This window comes from Phodopus roborovskii, unplaced genomic scaffold (genome assembly GCF_943737965.1).
Source record: "Phodopus roborovskii unplaced genomic scaffold, PHOROB, whole genome shotgun sequence".
Classification (NCBI taxonomy): Eukaryota; Metazoa; Chordata; class Mammalia; order Rodentia; family Cricetidae; genus Phodopus; species Phodopus roborovskii.
In genome coordinates, this window is record NW_026126682.1 from 3,639,606 (window position 1) to 3,666,931 (window position 27,326).

The 27,326-nt window shown below is 40.0% G+C and overlaps 1 protein-coding gene across 2 annotated transcripts in view; it reads right to left on the reverse strand.

Annotated features, from left to right (window-relative positions):
- The window catches only part of Elapor2 (endosome-lysosome associated apoptosis and autophagy regulator family member 2), a 158,119-nt gene that overhangs the window by 72,401 nt on the left and 58,392 nt on the right, over nt 1-27,326 (reverse strand). The window contains exon 2 of one of the 2 annotated variants that reach the window (XM_051174576.1): nt 4,572-4,692. The exons of the other annotated variant lie outside the window; for it this stretch is intronic. Coding sequence (XP_051030533.1) covers nt 4,572-4,692 — 121 coding nt within the window. The remainder of the gene's footprint in view (nt 1-4,571; nt 4,693-27,326) is intronic. 2 annotated transcript variants of the gene reach the window in all.

Here is a 27,326-nt window from a genome sequence, read left to right on the forward strand (position 1 = left end):
TTCATTAATATAAATGGGATACAGCAATTTCCTAATATTATTGTATTGCTTATATTAATCTCTTCAAATATGTCAATGTTCGCTTTATATACTAGGTGCTCAGATATTGAGTATATTTATATTTTTTCATCTTTTGGCTGTATTGACACTTATAATTATGTTGTAATCTACCTCTGTTTTTCTCTCACACAGATGCACACACAATTTTCTCTTTGCCTCTAGAAGTAAATATCTGTCTAATATAGTGCTGAGTATTTCTTAAGTAAATATCTGCCTAATATAGTGCTGAATATTTCTTAAGAACCATTAGATATGAATCTTAAAATAGATTTGAGAGAAACATGAAAAAAATATGCACCCAAAGATTTGTAAAGCTCATCACTCCATAGCATTTATTGATCCAAGTAAAATGAGTATTAAAAACCAACCAGTAATTGAAACATCAAAATATGAGCATATGCATGCATACTTGTATGCATGTTATATATGTATACTTGTATACAAGTTATATCTCATTAAAGCCAGATTAATCCCTTATCTCCTATATGAGAAATATAAAACTATGTGTTTACTCCTTATATGATGCTTCTTCCTACACATATTCACATGTGCATTTGATTACACATGTTCTATGTGCCACTGATTGACGTATATAATATCAATACTGAAGCACAAGGTTAAACAAAGTTCACAAGACAAAATTGATTTGCTGGTTACATTCTGATTGAAATATCTTGAATAATCATCCTCAGTTAGAAAATGATGTATTTAAGACTGTTCTCAATAATATGGGTTTGGAAATACAGTAAAGAATAAATGATATATGTCCTCCCCACCAAAACAGCATGAGACTATAAAAGAAACAAATGTGTTCATTTCTTCCTCAGTGGTTTAGACCTGTTTAAAAATATAGAAAGGTAAAAGGACTTTCTTTTCCATTCCATCTCCCAAGAAAGCCAGGCCCTCACCCTTCACTTCTAAGGCTTGGTTTGAAGCCAAAAGGCCCCTGCCTACAGAGTGTGTGGTTGCAGTAGGAAATTGCTCAAAGATAACCACTATTTTTGACAATCTAAGACCATCAAAGGCACCCCTAGGTTTAAGAAATACTTTAGAAATTCTGCTGCCTCAAGGATTAAAGAGGGAAATAAGCCAGTAGAGAAGGAGCAGGGTTTAAGGTTCTAAGATCTGGATAAAGGGTTCAGGAATGGCATGCTACCTGCAAGACCCTATTGGTGGACTATGCTTACAGATAATAGACTCTGCACCAGGGCCCCAGGAGAAGCAGCCAAATTTGCAGTGAGTGAGCAGGAGCTTTCAGGGAAATGCAGAACCATGAGGTCACCTCAGGGTCTGGTGCAGCACTCGGAAACTGACCAGCTCTCCACTGCAACAGGGACAACAAAGACTAAAGCAAGGTCACTAGCAGAGGTCTCTTCCTGCCTTTTCAGAGCCCTGCAGCTTTGGAATCACATATAACCCAGGGATTCAACATAACAAAGGCTGGTATATTACTGCTTCTTAACCTCTCTTGGAGGAGCCTTGCAACTTCATTCCAGATGGTTTCTGAAAAGCAAATGTATAGAGGATCTAACCCAATTTTCGGGAAATATTCCTCAGGAAAGGCCTCCCCTGTTGCCTGCTTTTTAAACAGGAAAAGATCTATGTGATTTTTTTTTTAACTTTGAAGAATCTATAGCAGTTTCAACAAAGCCCAAAATCTGGGTTTGCTATTTAGAAACACCAGGATCTGAGAAAATCATATCCTACACAACCACTGTCCTAAATCCCTTTAACTTACTTGAAGTTTTCCACTTTTTAGTCTGATTTTTTTTTTCTTTTCTGTCTGAGCCAACAGAACAGAAAGAACCATGACCACATCTTCAGTGAAGAGATGCTGGCTCTGGAGTATATGTGCACTGGAGTCATAGATCTGCCACAGCCAGACCTGTGGGCAGCCACTGCACCTCTTTAAGTCTGTGTTTTCCCTCCAGTAAGAGAGGATTGTTACAGCTTATATACTCCTGATCTGAAAAACCCAAATTCTCCCAAATCTTACACATACATTGACATTATACCACAGGAAGAATGTCTACAGCTTTGTTTCCTGTACCAAATAATTTTTTAAATTAATACAAATAATTTTTAGTATTACATAAAATTGTAGGTGAGGTATGTAAGATATATATGAAATACAAATGAATTAGGTGTTTAGATTTGAGTCGAGTCTTATTCCAAAGATATCTCATTATACATTTGCAAATATTCCAGAGACAATCAAGGACAGAATGGAATAATGACATCATCTCTAAGTACCGTGGCTGTCACAAGATCAGAATAAGAAATGGTAGCTATGATCAGCAACAGGAATTCCCACTGAAGACTAGAATGTGTAAGCAATGTGTATAATATGATATAACTGGGCTTCTTAGTTAGTTATGAACTTTGAAATAACCTGCTTTTACCACAGCAAAGTAAAAGCAAAAAAATAAGGCCAAAGCAACAACAGACAGAAGACATATATATATATATATATATATATATATATATATATATATATATATATAAAAATGTGGGAGCACTAACATCTTCTTATTTCAGACAAAAAGCTGATATTAAAATGTCCTACCTGTTATGCATTTTTTTCAAAATAAGTATCAGTTTCAAGGTATATTATAATTAAAAGAAAATTCACTATTAGAGTTTTGGGAAGTTTTTCTTGTTGAAGTAGCAAATTCAAAACTTACCCTATGAAATGTTATGGAAATGTTGACTGGAAAACATCTCTGCAACATTCAGGTAGAGATTACTCCTATTTAGGCATGACTTTTCTAACAAAATTAGGAGCCCTTGGCTTATACATGTAATTCACAGCATCCTGATATGACTGGAAAACATCTCTGCAACATTCAGGTAGCGATTACTCCTATTTAGGCATGACTTTTCTAACAATTAGGAGCCTTTGGCTTATATGACTTCCAGAAGAAGAAAGCCCTGGTTTAGAATGGCTACCAATTCCCATGATGTAGACTCCTATAGTTCATTTTAACCTAGAGAGCTGGAGAGCTAGCCCAAGCTAGCACACTTACTATATCCATAGAGTATGTGTTTAGAATAGTTACATAGTCTCTACAAATAGGGCTAGTTACAAGGAGCCAAGGAATTATGACACAGGGCGGAAAAGGTACTGGGGAAAAGCAAAACAGAGATGTTTTAGGAAATAAATTTGCAATAAGCCCAATGCAGTATGGTTACTCGGGCTCTTTCCCTTTGACCACATTCTGTTCTCACTGAGAACAGGTCCTGAGTGCTGGTGACTATCAACATGCCTGTCTGGCTGCACTTACTTCTCTCTTGACCCTATGTCTGACTCTAGGTCACCTGATCATGGGGACTCTCAGGTTTTCTCTGCATTTATTTAACATCAGTCACCAAGAACTAATGGTGATTTTTTTTCTGATTTTCTTCATCCACTGAGCTACTCTAGTCTACATAGTATTTATTCTGATGGTCAGTTTTTTCCAACTCATAACTGTATAAACTCAACACTGTATAAAGAAGAAGGCATTTTCCCTCATGTCATTCACTTGCTTACCCATTTCATTCATTTGGAAACAGAAGATTTCTATCAATAGCTTTTGGAAGACCACAAGAAAATTAATAACTGTGCCATCTCTAGAATCCAGGGCCCCAGTTGGATTGTTTCACTGCAAAACCTTTCAACTAACCAAACTGAAAGATTTTTAGAAGGTGGTTTACAAATAAAAATAAATTTGATGACACCTATCCATGTTAATTTAAAAGGCTGAATTTCAAGCCTTCTAATTTCCAGATGACAAGATATTGTATGTAACAGTAGCAATCCTACAGACTATCAACAAGTTATACTTAATATACTTTAAATTATTTCTGTGGCTAACAAAAAGGGATCAATAGCAAGAAGAGATCTATGGACAGTGGTGATGATGAATGGCAAAACAAAATATGCATACACTTAATAACAACTCAAAATTATCCCTCAAAGAGGAATTTTAAGTGCTGCATGCTCTATTCAATTTTAAAGTATTTGTTTTAAAACTCAAAAAAGAAGGTTTGCCGCTCCTCTCCATAATTTCAAATAAGAGAATAAATAGATTTTAAAAAGAAATGACATCCTTTAATATTGCCCACATTTCATTAAGTACTTCAGAGAGAAGTACACAAAGTCATGAGAAAGACCCAACAAGTAATGGCACCTACTGGCAAGCCTGATGACCTGAGTTCACACCCAGGAGCTACATGGTGGAAACAGAATGTTAACTCTCTCACATTGTTCTCAGACCTCTATCCATACACTGTGGTACACATGTACCTCCAGGCATACTTGCATACATAGATAGATACATACAAACAAAATAAAGAAAAATATGAATTTTTTTAAGAAAGGCTCTATTGTTTTACTAGACATCAATACTACATATACATTGTTTCCAGGTCTCTTGTGTTCATTGTAGTGACATCTAGAACTGATATGATGAATTTATGGTTTAGTCTGGAAAACAAATGGTCAAAAAAAAAAAAAAATCACAACATACTGCATTCTTTGCCTCTCACTGGGTCAGGCAGGCCAGAGCAATCCACTGCAGAATTCGGAATGGCGACCCTCCACCTGGAGCCAGTGCTATCACATTCTGTATATTCAAAGTGGTAATCTTTCTGCAAACAATCACAAAAACAGACCTTTGTTAGAGCCAATTCTAACTGGTGAGCAGGGTTTTCTCTGTCATCCCAAATGGCCTTCAAGCCTGCTTCCAAACTGTTCCCTCTCCTGGACTCTCATCCCTCTCCCACCCTACCCACACCAGCAGTCCACCAATCAGAACTGTATCGTGCAATGCAGAGAGGGCACTAGAGGTCTGGTGAACAGAAGGCACTCAACACTATCATTCTTATCTGCCGAAAAGGCTACCACACACTTCCCATATCTCTTCTGTAGGCTCTTTGAGCTCTGAGTAGTTGACAGACATAAGGAAAAAAAAATGACGTGAGGAAGTCAACTACTGTCACTATCTCAGGTGCTTAGAAGAAGTCAATCACTTCCATTGACCTAATTCTCACTCTTCTTTAAACTTAACAGAAGGCATAATAACAAACCATTCAAACTACTGAACAGCCATGGCTTTGTAATGCCACTCTTTGGCTTAATTCACAGTCAGCATACTGCCATCCCCCAATGTATAAAAACAGATCATGTATTATGATTGTCCAATTAAAATTCACTTTCTCTGTTTTCTGGAATTCTAATGGTGATGTTCTCTTTATGTACATGGAATGTTTCAACCGAGGCATTCAATCAGGCAAAATGTCATAGGAACATTGAGAGGAATTCTAAGGCTGCCCTACAATAGTTTCATTTCAATACCCTTACCCTAGAGACTAGATCCAGGGCCTCATAGCTCCTGGGCAAGCACTCTACAACCAACCTATATTTCCATCCTTACCTGGTTGATACAAGTCAGTATTCCGAAAGTTAACAGCTTTCCCCACTGGTTAGCCTCCCTTATTATATGAAGGACAGGCAAGGGTACAATTATCATGTAACATCGTCACAGGGAAATTGGGAATGGAAGGTCTCCTCTTCTAGAATCTGTTTCAATCCGAATATGCTAAGAATTCCATGTCATATATTCTGGGCTCCTATGCTAACAGTTCTCATGCTTGATCTCTTTCTTTTCTTTCCTTCCTTCCTTTCTTCCTTTCTTCTTTCCTCCTTTCCCTTCTGTATTTACTGTAAGTAACAAGAATAAAAAGGCCACACTTTTGAGAGTTCTCCCCACCCCAAAAATTCCAAGAATGTTCCTAATTTTCTTTCCTTGGTCCTCACCAACACTGCTATTAATATTTCTAATAATATTCCACCTATGGCAAGTTACATGTTGTGTAAGGCGATGCAGTTATTTACTACTTCATTTCTCAGTTTCTACTGAGCATTTACTGAAAGTATTTTACATATCATCTCTACCAATTCTCAACTTAAAAGACGGTCTAGGCTTTTCTACTCAAAATTCCTCCAGCTTTGGCCCATCACACAATTCCAAAGCCACCTCCCCTTGTTCAGGTTTTTGCTTAGTAGAAATCAGGTCCAGATTTAAAGAAAAAAAATCTTGGTAGTTTCCAATGAATGCAGTAACAAATCGCCATGCCTGTAATATATTTTCCCATAGCTTTGTAGGCAAAAGTCTCAGGACAGTCATCATGGGTTATAGCAATGCCAGACACATCAGATGGACATACTTCTGTCTGGGCCATCAGTTGTATACTTCTAAGGTTAATTTTCTAAACCATGAAAGCACCACCCTTCCACGTTGTGAAGTTTTCTTTTTGGTGGAGGAACACACCTTTCTTGTCTTGACTACTCAGCCCTTAAGTGAGAGCTGCCAGCTGTTCCCTTGTGGGGGCTGTCTGAAGCAGGGTTGCTGCTGGCCGGGCAAGCCCACCTTCGGCAACTTTTCAATCGCTAATCCCTTCTCCATGAAGAACACTCTACATGGCAAAGAACACAGCAAGCACAGGGGGAGTTGGAGCTTTCACTTCCCGCTATCTTGTTCCAGTCATAGCTGCTCCTGCTTGAGCAAGCATGGAAAAATCGATAGTGAAAGTCCCTGAAAAGACCATACCTTCTGCTTCGGGGCCTTTATGAGCTGGTGAGCACTTCAAGGATATGGGAAGGTGAAATACTATGGCTCAAGAGCCAAACTGTCTTCATGTATCATTAGCCCCTTCACAGGCACCTCTTGTCTTCCTCTGTACCAAACCCCACACCTAAGGTGGTCATTAGGTTAACCCTTTGGAATATACAAAGAGACTAGTAGTTTCCAGCCAACCAAAGGGCAAAAAATGGTGTCTTATAACATCCCAGAGGCTAGCACAGAGTTTACCCTACTTTGCTATAATGTGATTGCCTAATGTTTCCACCAACATGCCATGAAAATGCCGTTTTATAATCTCCTTTGTTCTGATACTATAAAAGCTTCAACAAACTGTTACCCCATTGGAACAAGAATGTTGGGGTAACTATGCGTTCCTAGGCCATGGTCACTCATATTTATCTCCAGAAAACACTATCTCTTGTCCTCTCAGAATTGCATTCTTAATGTGAGAATTTCAATGTAACAAACTTCGGTGAACACCACATGACCCTGCTGCTAGTGCTCCAGAGAATCCACTGGCAATTATTCTGCAAGTTTTTTATCAATCACAGTCCTGTGAACAATGGGGACCAGCAAGAGCACTTCCAGTTGAGACTGAGAAAACAGCTTATGATTGACTAAAAGGAGGCTGTACCTATCTGAGCTTTCAGAATGAATAGGGAATGACCATCCCTATTCAAGCTTTGTGTGGCTTTACCTAAAGCTTTAACTGGTGGAATTACAACTGAGCATTAATGTGCTGTGCCTTTCTTCTTAAGGCCATTTACCATCCCTTTTGCATTTGTCAGGAGCCCTGTCTCCGGTGCACACTTGTATTCAATGTTAGGTAATAAAAGCTTCTTCCAAATGCCTTTTTGCACACTTGCCTGTATCTCAGATGGGACATGCTGGGTGGCTATCCAAGGAGCACACAAGACCCTGGGGTCTCCAGCCTTGGCAGCAGCAATGTCAGTGAGAATAAAGTGCCAGAAAGAACTGAGTGCCCTGTGAGTTTAGAAGACAACTGAAGAGCTCCAGAGAGCAGCTGAAGGCAGAGACCTTGACAATATAAGGAACTGAGACTATGAGTACAACAGGTCCTGGTGGATAGAAATGTCTCAGAACACTACCAAAGGTGGAAGATTCAAGTACAGCCAGAGTCCAGGGACTGCAATGCTAGCCATCAGGTACTGGCACAGAACAAAACATCTCAACTTGACCACGAAGAGCAATAAGCCTCCAGCTCCGAAAGCTTGAAGCCATAAGCCTCTTTAAGCCAAGGCTTAGAGCTATAAGCCTCTGGATCTAGAAGCTAGTCTTGTGAGCCTCTGGAACTCGGGGCCATCAACACTAAAGTCACCGCTTGCTTCTTGCCTCTCTACAGCTTTTATCTGGACAGAGAGAAGGACTCTCCTGTCACCCTGTGACAGTGTTGCCAGGTGATACTTCCTGAGGAGTCTGGAGGAGAAACTCCATCCTTACCTTTTTGCAGCATCAGTTGGCAGCCAGCATTCCTGGCCTGTGTCTGGATTACTCTGGTCCCTGCTGTGTGGGGACACTACCCCTTCTGTGACTAGCTTTTAGGTTAACATCCATGATCTTTCGCAAACATTTTAATTTGTATGATTTTTTTTTGTCATGTGAGGCAATGTTTACTAGTTCTAAGAATTACAGTATAGGAATCCTGTTTTTGTGTTTGTTTTTATTTTACTTGAGTATCTCTGTGGTCTCTACAGAGGATAGTCCAGACTGGTCATGTATTTGCATAATGACTTTCATATTCCTCTGGTTCATAGCTATTTATATTCAGACAACTTTCTTATTTCCACATCCCACAAAGAATATCCTGGCCTCTATATCTAAAATTTAAGTTATTTCTTATCATTCTCACAAAGTAATGATGCTATGATGAATGACATGAATTTCAAATGCAGCAAGGCCTTTGAATACAGGAGGGAGGTCTCTGGCTAATTCTGGTTGTTGGTTATGAGATAAGAACAATGCTTAGTACAAGGAAGCAGGGTCTCCTTTTCTAACTGTAAAGATGGATATAATATGCTAATTGATTTTCTTATGATTATCTCCTCCTACCTGCAACCTCTATAGTACTCAACAATTCCAAAGTTCTGAAGATATTGTTGTTACCAAACTCTGAGAATACCATCAGAAAGCTATAATGTATTTCTTTATAATTTAAAAATACTGGAACTCAATCCTATTTCATGCAAAGGGCAATACTTGATGCTCAAGGATTTCCATTGCAGCCTAAACTAGATGGATTTCATTTCAAATTATTTAATAGACCATTTCAAAGGAGCTCATAATAATTCTAAGACTCCACACCTCAAATACATCAAATTATCTAAAATTAGTGTGATATAGTAACCCCCCACATTGTGTTCAGAGAACTGAATAATGAAGATTTCAGCCCATAAATGTTCAGATTAACAGCAACATTTCAAAACTCTAACTACTTGATAACAAATTGATTACTTAAACCAGTCTTTTGTTTCTAGGAACTGGAGAAAGGGCTCAGAGATTAAGAGCATAGGTTGCTCTTCCAGAGGATCAGAGTCTGGTCCCAGCACCCACATAGTATCTCACAACCATGTAAATACTCCAGTTTCAGGGGATCCAACACCTTTTTCCAGCATCCTTGGGCACCATACAGGCACGTGGTATAAACACATATAAGCAGGCTCTCTCTCTCTATCTCTCTTCCTCTCTCTCTCTCTCTCTCTCTCTCTCTCTCTCTCTCTCACACACACACACACACACACACACACAAAATACATAAGTCTTTAAACTGTCCTCATCGTAAAGGGCAATTTTTTTAAAGAGATAAAATCATTTTTCATGCAAATACAAAATTAATGTATGCAAAAGGTTCATGACAAACTAGCAAGTCAAATCTGTAAAATATTGCTACCAGTTCAAAGGAAAATTCAAGGGGCCTATAAAAATAGGTAACCAGGAAAGCAAAAGGCATTTACTTATGCAAAGTGCTAAATATCCAGAGGGTAATAATCAATTACATTCTAAAGACAAAATACAGCTTAATTTCTAGATAGATGATGCATTCATATCATGGCTAGCTTCCCATAGCTCAGCATTATTAAGTGTTTCAATAACAATGGAAGTTGCGGGGTCTCTGGAGACTGACCACTCATAAAGGTGTACTTGCTAATCTTTCCTGCCTGTTTCAGCATGCTTCAGACCTAAGAAGGGGAAATTTCTTGACAATTTTTATAACACATCAGAGCTCCTGACAGTGTAGCACTACACTGATATGAGTCATAGTGTCTGTTCACAGGCCACAGGCTGCAAACCAAAACCTGAAACAAGAATGCAGCTTGTTTCAATTCTAAGGCTGGGCATCATGTACACAAACATATGTCTGCAAAGCATAGGGTGCTACAACATGGAGACACAGTCCCCAGTGCAGTGCAGGGCACTGGGACCCCTGGGAAATCTTACACTGCAAACAAATGAAATAGAACATAGACTTACTCCTGATCACAGGACACTCAAAGGAAAAATCATCCTTCTGCAGAAGTCAATACCCTCCCCCCCCACACACTCTGTACACATGTCACAAGTCAAGGTACATGCTTAGACCCTCAAATAAGTGCAAATTGGGTCATATTACATGGCAAACACAAAATGTAGGATATACTCAATGGACATTTGATTCCCACAGCAGTGTTTATGAATGTGTGTGTACACAAGTATGTGCAGATATGTGTGTGTACCCATGCATACACATGTTGAAGCTGGAGGAGTGTGTCTGGCATCGTCTTCTCTCACTTTTACCTCATTATTGAAAAGGAGATCAGTCACTGAACATGAAATTTGCACTTTTGGGTAGGCTGACTGGCTAGCGCACTCCTGGGATTCACCTGTCTCTACCCCCACCCTGCAGTGCTGAAGTAACAAATATACATACTCATACAGGGCTTTTACCCCAGGTCCTCTGCAGTCACTACAAGCACTCTTACCCACTGAGCCATCTCCCTATCCCAAGATCATTAACTCATAAAGAAGAATTCCTTTTGGCCCATAGCACTTAAGGTTCTGGTCTGTAACCAATTGGCACTGTTCTTTTGAGCTAATGGTGAGGCAGTATGTCAGAGTAGGAGTGGGTGGCAGCACACCAAAACAGTAGGAAGCAATAGGGAGAAGAGAGGCAAGGTCCCGCCATGCCCTTCAAAGGAATAGCGCTAATAACTAAGGACCACACTGCAGGCCCTACTTCCTAGAGGTTGCTCTACTTCTTAAGAGTACTAACTTGATAACCAAGCTTATAACACATGGGCCTTGAAGAGAATCCAAGATCTAAACTCAAGCAGACATGGACACATGTCATATATATATATATATATATATATATATATATATATATATATATATATATAGTACTAATCTTTACTACTTGGTATTTAATTATTAAGTAAATAGTATATATAGTCTTAAAGGCTACACGGGAGATTTTAAATTATCACCTCAATAAGCTTATGATTTTGTCAGTATGCTAGGTACAGGTTCCAAGTATAACAGCAGCACTGCAAATCAATGTGCAAGTAAATGCTCTATCTGATCACAACTACCTGTGAAAAACCCCTTAACTGCCCTGAAGGTACAGTGTTGTACTGCTGCTCTATAAAAATCACTGATGCCAATTTTCCCTTAAGTATTCTATCAAACATTCCTTAGAACTCAGGTAACTTCCCTTTTAGAGGCCAACATTTCTAGAAAGATAAGAATTTTTAATATTTGGAACTGCATTTGACAGAGTATGTTGGTTGAATTTATAAAACATTGACTCCATAGTATCATGATTTCAGAATTAAGGATGTTCAGTGAGCAGGTACAGCTTGAAAAGGCATGGAGAAAGGGGAGTGGAAGACAGCAAAACACGCAAGTGTGCAAACACTTCATGAGTATCCAGCCTGACAGGGTATCATGAGCAGGACGTCAAACATGAAGATAAAAGGCCTAAAGTTGTGCTGTAAAATAGATTAAACTACAATGGATTAATGGGTGAGGGAGTGGAGCACAAAAGACTGAACACAGCTGTTATGATGAGATTCATCCATGCCAATGAGGAATTAGGCTCCTCAGCCTCTCTCTACCCTCTGTAAGCAATTTCAGAATTGCCCATAAAGGATAAAGATACAGCAGAGACAACACTTTCTAGTTCAAAATATATAAAAGAGCAAAAGGTCTTGGAGGGTAGTACAGGGTACTTACCATACAAGCATGAGGGCCAGAGTTAACGTCCCTAGTCACCACAGCCATGAGACAGGATTCCTGGGGATTGGGGGAAGCTAGGAAGCTGGACTAGCTTCCAAATCAGCAAGCTGCCATTTCAGAGAGAGATCACGCCCCAGTAAAGAACAAACAAGGAAGAAACCCGATGGCAGCCTGATATCTACATACAGGACATGAATGCACACCCTCATATGTGATTGCACACAGACACATGTACACACACACACACACACACACACACACACACACACACATGCAAAATAAATAGCAGAGGCAGTTCTCAGACTTTGAAGCAGAGAAAAATACTGATACTTGCAAAAACAAGAGATGGGACAAAATGAAATGGGTGTGATTTATTTTCTCTATTTTCTTTCTTCTTGTAAAGTTCTTCACCTGAATTTTCTTTGTTGTTGTTGTTGTTGTTGTTGTTGTTGTTTTTTTTTTGGTTTTGTTTTTTTTTTTTTTTGTTTTTTCCAGACAGGGTTTCTCTGTATTGCTTTGGAGCCTGTCCTGGAACTAGCTCTGTAGACCAGGCTGGCTCAAACTCACAGAAATCCATGTCCCTCTGCCCTCCTGAGTGATTAAAGGCGTGTGCCACCAATGCCTGGCCCTCATCTGAATTTTCAGGCAAAACATTGAGAGCTTCACTGCCTAACCCAGATGAGACTGCCCTTCCCAAAGAACCCCTAGTGGGAGCAGGAGTGAGAGAGGAAAAGGGAGAAAATATGACTGCAGTGCCCAGGTCAACTACTCAATTCCAGTGCCGATGAGTGAGCAGACCTCAGTGTCCTATGACTAAGGCCAAAGTCACACCAACATTTAATGGCTACACAACTGACAGGAGCCCCATCAGTCTGCATCATCAAGAATATGAGCTCAGTTAGACTTCAGAAATATTTATTTTCAGATTTTTCTTTTGTTAAAGGAACATGATGTTACCATAGAAACCTATTGCTAAGTAAAGTAACATATATCTGATCTATTTAGGACACATCCTTTACATTTGTGGATACTATTTTTTTTTTTAGAAACTATCTTTGAAAAGCTTATGTTTTAAACCTAATTTCGATGTCTGCCTCGTTAAACAAGTCTCTATAAATTCACGGATTATTTTTCTTTTAATCCAATATAGCTCTATTGATATCTCACATGAGCCACTGTATAGATAACAGATATACCAGAAACAATATTGTCGAGCATCTGTTCTCAGGGGTCTTCTATGTGATTGTGAAGGAAAGGCCATACGGTTTCTTTCTTACAAGGCCCAGCTTGCTTCATGTACCTCCTGTGTCCTATTTAATGAGGGGGTTGGTCAGCAGAGTGGGGCAGATCTAAGTTCCAGTCTCTCTTGTCTCATTAATCACTAACTTTAAGATCCCAGGTGACTTGACAGAATCAGGTTCCCCTTAAGCCATAGGAAGCAAAAGCTATGCTTCACTTGTTAGAAGCCTTATCCTGAATTTTCACAGGTCTTGACAACCAGAAACCAATCATGTTCAGTAACTGTGTGCCACCACGGCAATTCTCAAAAGATGAGTATTTGAAAACAAGACTGCCCATAAGGAAACAGAGGTCTAAATGAGCTATCTGAAGCTGTATCTAGCCATAGGTTTGTTCAATTTCCTTGAGAAATTGATAGACTATATATTACATCAATAACCTTCATAGCAGATGCTAAAGAAGATCAAGCTATAGGCTCATTTCTTTTTTAAGGCCTAAGGACTGAAAAAACAATGACTCTACAGTTAGGAATACTACTGTTCTTGCAGGAGATCCCATGTTTTGGTTCCCATATAGGGGCTCATGGTCATCTGTAATTCCAATTCCAGTAGATGTGATGCCTTTTTTGGCCTCTAAGTGCACCTGGCAAGCACCCAAAATACACATATAAATAAATAAAACTTTATTTTAAAAATCTTAAGACCATGTTATCTAATTACATTAACTTACTTTGTTTGTATCTGCTTCCCTCCAAAAAAAATCTATAAAGAATAAATTCATTTCTAAAGGGAACTGAATATAATAAATAAGTGGAAATATTGTAAGCAAGAAAAAAGTGGAAATGGCAATAGACAGAAGTATCAACAAATATTTCTGGAAAAAGCATTAGGTGAGCTCTAATTGAGTCATCAAAGCAAGAAACTCTAAAAGCTAAAGGCTACACAGGCTGTGAGAACAAGAAAACTAGAGACTCGGAAAAAATCAAATACCGCAGGAATCAGAGGTGAGAAATAGATGTAAAATCAGGAAAGCAGGTTGAAAAACTGTGTAAGAAGGTCGGCTCTACAGTGTTTCCTCCAGTGTCAGGCAAGAGGTCATTTCCACACAACAAGCATACTAGACAGGTTAGAGATGCAGATAACAGGTGCAACAGAAGGAAAGGCATCAGCTCCAGGGGCTTTCCCTCCCTGATGCACAAGACCAGACAACTGCAGCATCAGTGTGGTTTCCCCTCAAGTCACCACCACAGAGCCTGAGGCAGCCACCTTCCTGCTCTCCCAAGTGTGAATTCAGAGTCCTGACATTTCACACTGGCTTTCACCACATTGCAGTAATCTGCACACTTGCTCATCTGGATTAAGATTAGCTGGAATGTAATATTATACACAGGATAAAGTTTTGTCAGTGACAATAACATTGACAACCTTTTCAGAACCCTTCTTCTCACTAGAATGTTTTCACACCATAGTCCTACGTGGAAGCAAGGTCGTCCTCATGTCACATGCCTATTTCAACCATCCTTTTTGCTTCCTGATGGCTATTCCCAATAGCTTGAATGCCCCCCCTGCTTTAGCTCATATCCACCAGCCACACTCCACAGTCAGTTACTATGCAAGCATCTCACTATGTATATCATCCCTGCTCAAACCTAGCAATGATTTTCCATTGGCCTAAGGATACCTCCCTTAATCAGTATAGCTTCATGGGCATTTTTCATCATTGTCTATCTTCTCCAAACTTCATTTCTAAGTGCCCCCCCGTGTATGTATGTGTGTGTGTGTGTGTGTGTGTGTGTGTGTGTGTGTAGCACTGAAACTGCAGGATCAAATACATTACACTCAACCCCACCTTTGCCTGTAGGTACGAGCACGGGAGTTTTTCACTGCCAGGAAGGTTCTCCACCAATAACTTTCATTAGCAGCACATGAAAATCTATGTAAGAGCAAATTACTGTTTAACAGGATCTATTCCTTCATTTCCTCCCTGCTTCTCTTCTTCCTTCCTTTCTATGTTAGGGATCAAACCCAAGGACCTTGCACACGCTTATCCCAGTAAGCTGGACCCTCAGCTCTGCCTCTTCCTACTCTATTCCTAGCCCATATCTTGAGAGACCTCTTCACAAACAATGGCAGTTGCTCACACATAAGCATCCATTCCCTGTCACTGTTCTGCCTACAATGGAGTGGAGCATGAAAAAGCCCATGGAGGCCTTGGCAGCAATTTAGGCTTTTTATTTTTCTCTCACATCCCAACTGCAGTTTCCCCTCCCTCCACTGTTCCTAGCCCCAGACACCACCTCCTCTCCCCTAGACCCACTCCTCCTCCATTTCCTTTCAGAAAATAGCAGGCCTCCCAGGGATATGACCCAAACATGGCCTAACAAGGTCTGTTAGCTCAGTTGGCTAGAGCATGGTACTAATTTCAGGCTATTTAAACATGTAATTCCAAGGTCTCATTACCCATCACATGGTATGAAAAGGTTCATGACATGAGGGGGTAAGATGGACTGCAATGAAGGAAGATGCACACCTACAAAAAAGACCAAAGTGTAGTAGCTAACTAACAATAGAGACTACACAGGGTGCCTATCTTCAGCTTGGAGTTGATACTAGTCTGTATTGCATGACAATCCCCACTCCCCAAAATGCATCAATTACTTTGTAAGACAGAATTTCCTGGAGGGTGAAATGGTCCACATTCCTCTCGAAGGGTTGCTGAATTAAAGTGGCTCTTCATGGAGGTGGATGCCTTGGCCAACCCAAGTGAGAATTATACAAGAGCACATGAAAGCACAGTTTCCCAGAGAGAGGAAAATCAAGCCCTGTATGTCTTATTTACACCCTGTTACAAGCTTTTTTACATACAACATAAATGTAAGTCTTCTAAAGTGACCAGGCTGAAATGGAAAAGGCACCTTTGCTTCCAAAAACATTGAACAACTGTGAATTATTTAAAGATCACCAAGACAAGAGGCGTAGAAGTTCCACGGATGTTCTTGTATATGTCTATAGATACACACACATACATAACCATGATGTAACAATTCTTAGACTAGGCACACAGCTCAAAGAAACCACTGTATTTTGTTTTATACCACTATTTAAAATAGTGAGATCTATAAAACAATCTAAATTTTCACCAAAATAACTATCTACTAAATTATGGTGATACAGGTAAGACTTCATATTCTCTGCTTTAAAACAATAATATCAACGAATGTTTAAAGACAAAAACATTTATAACACATTGTGGTGCAAAACTAAGGCTATAAAGCAGTAAGTATGAACTCTTTTAAAAATGTGTACATACCCAGACTTGTGGGACACAATGAAGGCAGTGCTGAAAGGAAGTCTAAATGCCCACATAAAGAAGCCGGAGAAATCCCACACTAATGAATTAACAGAAGAACTGAAAGCTCTAGAACAAAAAGAAGCAAACTCACCCTGAAGGAGCAGAAGGCAAGAAATAATCGAATTGAGGACTGAATTCAATAAAATAGAAACAAAGAAAACAATACAAAATAATCAAGGAGACAGAGAGTTGGTTCTTTGAGAAAATCAACAACATAGACAAACTTTGCCTAAATTAACTGAAAGACATAGAAGTAATATCTAAATTAATAAAATCAGAATTGAAATGGAGGACATAACAACAGACACTGGGGAAACCCAGAAAATCATCAGATCATATTTTAAAAACCTGTAGTACACAAAATTGGAAAATTTAAAGGCATTTGGTACCACATACCAAAACTAAATCAAGACCAGATAAACAAATTAATTAGACCTATGACACCTAAGGAAATAGAAAATGTCATCAAAAGGCTCCCAACTAAAAAGCCAAGAACTAGGTAGTTTCAGCACAGAATTCTACCAGAACTTCAAAGAAGAGCTAATACCAATATTCCTCAAATTGTTCCACATGATAGAAGTAAAAGGAACATTTCTAAACTCTTTTTATGAGGCTACATTTAACCTGATACCCAAACCGCACAAAGACACAACTAAGAAAGAGAATTATAAACCGATGTCCCTAATGAACATTGATACAAAAATACTGAATCCAAGAACACATCAGAAATATCATCAACCATGTCCAAATAGGCTTCATCCCAGAGATGCAGGGATGATTCAACATATGAAAATAAGTCAATGTGAGCCATCATATAAATAAACTGAAAGGAAAAAGAAATGTGATCATCTCACTAGATGCTGAAAAAGACTGCCAAAATCTAACACCCCTTCATGATAAAGGTCTTGGAGAGATCAGGGATGCAAGGAAAATTCCTAAACATATAAAGGTCAATAATCAAGCCAACAGCCAACATCAAATTAAATGAAGAGACATTCAAAATGATTCCACTAAAATAAGGAACAAGACAAGGCTGTCCACTTTCTCCATATCTATTTAACACAGTACTTTAATTCCTAGCTAGAGCAATAAGACAACAAAAGGAGATCAAAGGGACACAAATTGGAAAAGAAGAAGTCAAACTTTCAATATTTGTAGATGATATAATAGTATACATAAGTGACCCCAAAAATTCTACCAGGGAACTCTTATAGCTGATAAACACCTTCAGTAATGTAGCAGGATACAAGATTAACTAAAAAAAAAAATTAGTAGCCCTACTATATAGAGACGATAAATGGGCTGGGAAAGAAATCAGAGAAACATCACTCTTCACAATAGCCACAAACAACATAAAATAACTTGGGGTAACTCTAACCAAACAAATGAAAGACCTGTATGACAAGAACTTTATAAATTCTTGAAGGAAAAAATTGAAGAGGATATCAGAAAATGGAAAGATCTCCCGTGCTCATGGATAGGTAGGATTAGCATAGTAAAAATGGCAATCTTACTAAAAATAATTTATAGAACAATCTCAAATGGCAGAAAGACACTGATATGCTCAACATCCTTTGTCATTATGAAAATGCAAATTACTAGAACTCTGAGATACCATCGTACACTGATCAGAATGGCTAAGATCAAAAACACTGATGACAGCTCATGCTGGAGAGGATGTGGAGAGAGGTGAACACTCCTCCATTGCTGGTGGAAATACAAATTTGTACAGATGCTATGGAAATCAGTATGGTGATTTCTCAGAAAACTAGGATCAATCTACCTTGAGACCATGCAATACCACTTTTGGGCATATATCCAAACAAGGCACACAGACACCACAAGGACATTTGCTTAACTATGTTCAGAGCATCATTATTTGTAATAGCCAGAACTTGGAAACAACCTAGATGTCCCTCGACTGAAGAATGGATAAAGAAAATGTGGTACATGTACACAATGGAGTACTACTCAGTGATAAGAAACAGTCACATCTTTAAATTTGTAAGCAAATACACAGAACTAGTGGGAAAAAATCCTGAGTGAGGTAACCCAGATCCAGAAAGACAAATATAGTATGTACTCACTCATAAGTGAAATCAGACATAAAACAAAGTATAACCAGCCTACAACCCACAACTCTAGAGAAGCTAGATCTCTCTTCCAGAAACAGATAGAAGCAGATGCAGAAATCCACAACTAACCATTGGGAAAACCTCCCAGAGTATAATTAAAGTGAAAGAGGAGCAATAATATAAACAAAGGAGTCAAGACCATGATGGGGACACCCACAGAATCAGCTGACCTGAGCTACTGAGAGATTACTGACTCTGCACTGTCAACTACTCAGGAACCAGCATAGGACTGAACTAGGTTCCCTGAATACAGGTGACAATGGTATGGCTTGGGCAGTATATGAAGCCATTGGTAGTGGGACCAAGACCCTAACTATAATGCATAAACTGACCTTGGCCCTGCCTCAATGAGGTGATGGGACATACTTAGTTGACATCCTAGGGGACGCTTTACCATCTCTGAGGAGCAGGTGGAATGTGGGATGGGGAGAAGGAAGGGAGAGCGGGAGGAGAGGAGGCAGACGGAACTAAGATTGGAGAAACAAGAGAAAGGCAGAGCAGGAGCTTGGACAAGATGTTTTGCTGACTTCACAATCTGGCTCCAGGAAAGACAAGTCCACATTGGAATTCAGCTAAGCAATGGCAGAATTCCGATGGAAAGGGTTTATAAAAACGCAATTTAAATTCACAAGCTAACTCTTGTGAGTGCCACCAACTGGAAATTGAGCTTCACTTACAAGGAGTACATTTGGAAATAGCACACATGATAAAAAGGCTCGGAATCTTAGCATGCCAAACCATGTTTGTTTGCAGATTTTGTGATCCAAATAAAAACACACTGGCTCTTTATGTTCTTTTTCACTCAGAATCTCCCAAGTCAGTAAAATTTTGGTTTGGGTTTTGTACAATCTACCTAGGATTTCTCAAAAAAATACTTCCTGGGGTGGGGCGAGTCAAAGTTAAAACATCCATTAAGAAGGCATTTTTCTAATTAGAAATAGTAAATATGTGTTATTCTGTGCAGGAGGCACCTCCTTTTACATGTTGTCAGGTAAAAGTGTGTCTCCTGCTCTCAGGACACTTTGGGGATCTGTTCTATGATTCCATACAGTTCTGACCGGACAATTAATCACAGCAATGAAACCCTTGCCAGGTCCCGAGGTGAACATGCTGCCTGACCAATTATAATGAATTATTCACCAGCCACGATGAAGAAAGCCCAGGAAATCTTCTCCTTTTACTGTGTCTAATATGCAAAAGTGAGACCACAAAACAAATAACAACAGATGAACCGACAACGGAAGCCAAGGCTCTCTACAAACAACAGCAATGGTGAGTTTTCCTGGCTTTCTTTTCTTTCAGCAGAAGGTGACTGGGTCAGTGTAGGCTGGAAACACTGCAAGAGAAGTCCATCTTCCTTGTCAGAAAACACAAAACGAGCCCTGTGGGATGGAGAGTAGTGTGTGGGGGATGAGGAGTCCATGTGCCTTTTTCCAGTTTTCTCTCTCTTCCAGCCCCTCCCTGAAGCCAGCACTAGTTGAGGAAATGCATTTGTGTCACCCAGGAAAGACAAACACCTGAGATCCAGAGAGAAAACTTGTCAAAAGGGATGAAGGAACTAGGCCTGTGCACATTCTGCATTCAGACTGTGGAAGAAGAACCTTGTTCTTTTTTCTCCCTTCATTCTCGTTCACTTCAATCCAGTCTGCTAGGATTGTGTCACAGCATGTAGACTAGAACCTACACATTCTCTCTCTGAACAGAAAGAAAACAAAAAGGATTCACTGGGGGAGAAATGCAAAAATACATGGAGGAGGGAATCTCCCTACTCAGCACGTGAACACACAAGTCACAGTTTGTGGTGGTTTGGATGGGGATTCCCCTGCCCCCACCCCACAGAGCCTCCTGTGAATCTATACTTGGTCCCCAGTTGGTGGGTGGAATTGTTTGGGAAGGATTAGGAGGGATGTCATTGGGGGGGGTGGGCTTTGATATCCCAAAAGCTCACACCATTCCTAGTCTCCTCCCCTCCCCTCCCTCCCTCTCTCACTCTCTCTGTCCCTTCTTTCCTCTCTCCCCTCTCCTGTCTCTCTCTCTCTCTCTTCTCTCTTTCTCATGCTTATGGATCTAGATGTGGTGCACACTTTTAATCCCATCACTTGTGAGGCAGAGGCAGGTGCATCTGTCTCAGTTAGTTTGAGGCCAGTCTGAACTACAAAGTGAGTTCCAAGACAGCCAAGACTGTTACATAAAGTTCAACTATGTTCATAGCAGCGTTATTTGTAATAGCCAGAATCTGGAAGCAACCTAGATGCCCCACAACTGAAGAATGGATGGAGAAAATGTGGTATATTTACACAATGGAATACTACTCAGTGGAAAAACACAATGGAATCCTGAAGTTCACAGGGAAATAGGTGGAACTAGAAGAAACTATCCTGAGAGAGGTAACCCTGTCACAAAAAGACAAACACTGTATGTACTCACTCATACGTGGATTTTAGACACAGAGCAAAGGATTACCACCCTATAATTCACACTGTCAGAAAAGCTAGGAAACAAGGAGTACCCTAAGAGAGACATACATGGTCCTCTGGAGACAGGGAAAGGGACAAGATCTCCTGAGCAAATTGGGAGCATGGGGGGAGGGAAGAGGGAGCTAGGAGAAAGAGAAAAGGAGAACTGGGAAGAGGAGAAGAGGAGGGGAGAGGTGGGCATGAGGGAGCAGGGAGATTGAGACAGGGGAAGAATAGAGGAGAACAAGAAAAGAGACACCATAATAGACGGAGCCATTATAGATTTAAGGAGAAATTTGGCACTAGGGAAATGCCCAGAGATCCACAAGGGTGAACCCAACTAACAATGTAAGCAATAGTAAAAAGGCTACCTTTAATGCCCTTCCAAGATAATGAAATTGACGACTACCTTATATGCCATCCTAGAGCCTTCATCTAGTAGCTGATGGAACAGAAGCAGACATTCACAGCTAAATACCAGCCAAACTCCTGGAATCCAGTTACAGAGATGGAGGAACGATGAATAAAGGGGTCAAGACCAGGCGGGAGAAACTCACAGAATCAGCTGACCCGAACAAAGGGGAGCTCATGCACCCCAGACTGATAGCTAGGAAACCAGCATTGGACTGACCCAGACCCCCTGAATGTGAGTGTTAGTTAGGAGGACTGGGAAGTCTATGGAGCCTCTGGTAATGGATCAGTATTTATCCCTAGTATACGAATGGGCTTTGGGAGCCTGCCTCACATAGAGGGATACTCTCTCAGCCTGGACACATAGGGGAGGGCCTGGGCCCTGCTCCAAATGATATGACAGATTTAGAGGATCCCCCATGGAAGGCCTCACCCTCCCTGGGGAGCAGAAAGGGGATGGGTTGGGGTTTAGTGGGAGTGATAGGGAAGGATGGGAGGGTGAGGGAACTGGGATTAACATGTAAAACAACCTTGTTTCAAATTTAAATAAAAAGGGGGGGCAAGAAACCCTGTCTTTAAAAAATCATACAAAAAAAAAAATAAGCTCTTGGCTACAGCTACAGCTGTGTCTGCTTGCTGGCCTGCTGTCTTGCTCTCTGCCATGATGGTCATGAACATACCCCTCTGAAACTAGAAACTTCAAATAAACCCTTCTATGAGTTGTTTTGGTCATGGAATCTTATAAGAGCCATAGAAAAGTAACTAAAGCACAGGCATCCATGCAGACAGTCTGTGCGGAATAGTGTAGCTAAAGCATGGAGATCTGAACAACTGTGTGCATTGTCACCCCAAGCCCTGAGGGATGCAAGAAACAAACAATAGCCCTTCCCAGAAACAAAAAGCAACCAACACCTTTTGAAAACTGACTGACACTAGAGTTACCAGCACAACAGATGTAAAACATGTGGTCAGAACCTGACCAGATAGATCCCTTGGGGGGCTAGGGGGGGAAGCCAAACAAACAAACAAAAGAAAAAAACAAAACCAAGCAAGTCAACACTACAAGGGATATCAAAGGATTCAGTCTTGGTCTCACAAGATAACAAAAACACAATCCTAAATTATCGGAAAGCCAAAGAACAAACACATTGGACTCAAGAGAAAAGACAACCAACATAAAACACCACCAAAGAAGCATGGGTGTTAGAATTCTCAACGGAAGGATTTCATGTTGCTATTGTAATTCTCTCCCATGAGGCAAAGGTATCCTAGTATCCAAGGTCTCTCAGGACTGACGCATATTTCAGGGCCCTCTGAGCCATACAACTAGGACACTGCTTTTAAACTGGAGTCACCTGCAACTAAGGACTCTAACAGATGTGTATAAATCTATAAAGTCAATTCACACTCATGAATGTCTCCAAATTCATACCAAGTATGATTGCACTAAATGATGGCAGCTGCCACCCAGTGAGTGTTCACATTTGCCAGGCATTGTGCTAATGTCTTTCTAGAATCCCCATGCTGCCCACCACATCTGTGAGGCAGGGATTTTATAGATAAGGAAATGAAAGACTATTTCAAGAGTTTCCCAAAATCCTGCATATGACCCACAGCACATCTATGACTAGAACCTAAGTCTGTCTGTCTGTCTGAAAAGCATACCCTCATGACCATTTAGCTACCCTGTTACAGTCAAGAACTAAGGCTAGCTTTTAGACTCAATAACCTGAAACCAGAATGCAAACAGAAGCCCCACAATCCTACTCTCAACTTCACAGGAAGCAAAATTTGGCCAGCAACATCGCACACAGCCCAATCTCTCCTCATACCTCCACCCCTCAGCATCCTTGTCTCAAAATGAATTAAAAAAAAAACTCAAATGAATTAAAAAAAAGAAACCATGAGTTATTTGTCAAAATAGCTTTATTTCTACCACAGCATCCTAATTACTCATCTTTGTCTCCAGTCCTGATATGCTGGTTTCAAAGTAACCTTCAATGTTTGCTTTTTCAATTGCAAACAATACTTACTCAGTATGAACAGTTTAGAAAATAAGGGAACACACAAATAAAATAAATCTCCATCATAATCTCATCATCCAGAAATAACCACAGTTAGCACTTCATTTTTTTGCAAAGCATATTTATTTTAGAAAATGAGATGTTTCCCATATCAAGCCTTTATTGTGCTAGTAATAACTGTTTGATCTAGATAAATTAGAAAACAGAGATAAAGATGGCTTTCTTTTCTACAGCTTTGTCTTGATCCCTATTTCTAAACAATATAAGACATGGACACACTGAGTAACAATGTTAAGCAAACAGTGGTGTATACCTCAGAATGGAGGAAATTACAATGACTGTTCGCCTGAGTCTTCAGCTTACACTTATGGATGCCTTTCCTTTGTGAGACACGAGAAGAAAAGGGTTTTAGTGTTCTCACACAGATCTCAATGGTCCATCTCAGGAATATTAAGCACATGGGTTTATTTAAGAACTATGAGGTAATCTTAATGCCAGGGTCAGCATCCCTACTTGTCTCATTTGGTTCTTAGGGAAGCCACTTGATGCTCCCAATACTTCTGAGCTTTATGAGTCTTCTCACTATCTTACAGAGCTGTGCGTTAAACTACTGAATCATTATTGAAACATGAAATGGTTAGTCCTATACGTATAGCAATGTTTAAGACTGTGTGTCCATGAACTGTTCTTTCCTTGACTATAAAATCTATTAGCACTCAGCAATAAGACATATGGCAGTTTGTGAGTGAATTTCACATATGCTTTGTGATTTGAATCTCATAACAACATATGTGTCAGGTATAACTACACCTCCTAATATTAATACATAAATCTGAATATTTCTAAAATATACTCTTTTTAAAAAGTCTCACAATCTATATAGAACAACTTGACAGTCAGGGAGCAGACAAGGGGCTAACTTTATGGTTACTTGCTTTCATTTCAGCTGAGTTGTTTGAATCATAAGAGTTGACCATTACCTTTATTGTGTTGCTCATAGTACCTAAAGGGAAAAAAGATGACACAATAATACAGCAAGGAATCCAAACGTTAGTGTGTTCAAAGGCTGCCCCTGCCACATAAGGCAATGATATCAGAGATGGCTGAAATTGCAATTCCATCAGCATACACCACAGAATTTCAAAACCTGAAATAAACCGTGTGGTACATTTTGAAGCACTGTCAATCGGTAACCACCAAATATTTCTGAGTAACCCCAGTACAAAATTTAGCTACAAGGGACAAAATCCTGAGTGTGACCTGGTGGGTACCAAGGACGCTTATAGGAACATTTTAAAAGTGGGACTCAAACCACTTACATTTGGGAAAACAAACAGTAGGTAAAAGCGTGCTCAGATGCTTCATAATAGGATGCTGTAAGGGCTAACCCAGACAGGAAGAAGGGTAGTGGTTAATCAATGGGAACAGAGTTGCAGCCGGCAGGAATGTGTACTACAATCCAGTAAGGTCACCAGGCTACACAGTGTCTCTCTGAAAAGCAAGGAGAAAAGATTTAAAATGTTCTCCCCTTAAGAAGCTCCTTAAGTAATTTAGAAAAATCTTAATGTTTTAGGTAAGGTCAAACACCTGGTCTTTCACAGAAATACTAAGGTAGAAATTATGTAAAATTAATGTGGATATATTTCATTTGTTGTAAAAAGTTACTGTACATTTAACACAGTGGTCATTTCTTCCATCTTCCAGAAGAATAATAACGTTTTGGCACCTTTCATAATAAATGATGCCTCGATAACTGAGAAAATATCGTGCAGTGAGAGATCTGAGACTCGATGTTTCTGAGCTCTGACAACTGAAAGTGAAAAATAGCATGAGTACAATCCTATCCTTGCTAGAGCCGCAATGCTGGCGCTAATACGGGGCATAAGTATTTCTCACCCTTTGACTACTGGCTTTTAGGACTTCAGAATTCTCTACCTTGGGGAGAGCCCATTCCCTCTCAGTCTGTCCCTGCATCTTCCCTTGTCAACTCACTTTCTCATTCTCATAAGGGAATTCTAAAATTAACACTAGTTTCAAGCTCTGAATTAAAGTCTAGTCCCTTCACTTTTTCTTTCAACCAATAGTTTTGCATCTATCCTTGACAGGAAAATAAAATCTCTACCAGCACAGTTTTCCTCAAACTGTCTCCCCTCTGATGTGTTTATGCCTGCATGTGTGTCTTCGTGTGTGTTTCTGTACACACATTGCCATGTGCGCCTCCTCATGAGTCTACCCTTCCCACTTTGCAAAATAAGTATCTCTCTGTGAGTTCTTCAAGTCTGCCATCTTCAAACTTGTCTCTTCCTTGCCTCTTTAATTCTTCCCTCTTATGTGGCTTACTCCTCAATAAATAAATGATTAATGTCTCTCCAATTAGCAAAAGAAAAATTAAATCCATTTACCCTGTGCATTAGCAATTCACTACATCCATATCCAATCTCATTTGCTCTGAGTGAGACAGTTGACCTCTCTCTAGACTGTGCCACTTTGCCTTCTGGATTTTGGTTGTATTCATCCAGTGGGAGGCACCAGTAGAAAGGTAGAGTAAGAAATATATTTCCCTTGTACCTTCCACAGCCACCAAGATTCCAAAACTCCATTTTTCCCTTGTTCCTTTCATGCCTGTGCATGCTAATAACTTCCTCTCTAGTCTTGTTAGTTTCTTGTGCTTCCCTCAGTGGGTCCCTGATCTCAGTCCACACTATATGAAGCTAAACTCCCCATATGAGTCATTTGCCTCAGTAGGCCAGCTTGTGGCTCTCTTTGGCTCCTGTCCCTTTCTTTCCAAATGTGTCCCCTGAAAGATTCATGTTATTATCATCACTAAGTTACACCCTAAGCCTGGCTTATGTCCTTTCATGGAGCTAGTGAAGGGCTCTTTCCACTGGCTTCTTCTGAGATATTATCATTTGACTCTGACCACCTTTCATGTACCTCCTTCCCTGTACCATTAACCACGTGTTTCATCTGTAACATATGTTCCTGGCAGTTTGGATCCCTCTACCTTGAGAGTCTTCTTCACTCTAACACATGGGGAATTCTTACACATTGTTAATCTTCAACCCAATTGAGACTATTTCTCCCACTCTCCTCTCCTCTGCTAACCAGAATTGATTATTCCCCACTTATGTCTAAATGCTGAAGATAATGTTTACACATATCACCTTAGTTGTTTTTCAGCCTGCTTTCTTTTTTATTTAATCTGGGACTTAAGTCCATGTGATGGTGCCACCCACATCTGGATATGTATTCTCTCTTCAGTTAACCTTTCTAGAAATTCCCTTCCAGATATGTTAGGGGCATATCTCTCGGGTGAGTCTACGGTGACACTGAGGATGAGCCTCAGTGGCCTTTCCCTAGGCCTCAAGCTCTCATGTTGAGAAGACTCTGGGGATACAGCGGGGCTAAGGAGTCCATCACAACTGTGTTGCAGGCACCAGGAGAAAAGTCAATGCAGTTTGAACAAATGTGTCACAGGTCCAGTGAAGTTATATGCAAGTTAAAAAGAAGCCATGACTTCTTCATTGTCAGAGGTTACATCTACTTCTATTTACACTGAGTCACCATCCATACTGTGGGTTTTGTTGTTGTTGTTGTTGTTTGTAAGAAAGCCTGAGCCACTTGCTGTTCTGGTTCCACATGATAATCATTCCTCACTGTTAGAGTTCCTTTTCCCTTTGCCTTTGTCACGGCTTGCAGAAAATGCGGGCTGGGGGGGGGGTGGACATTTCCTGGAATTCATGCATCTAGGTGAGTAGTGCCCCATCCAGCAGGCAGAGAGACAGGTGGCCC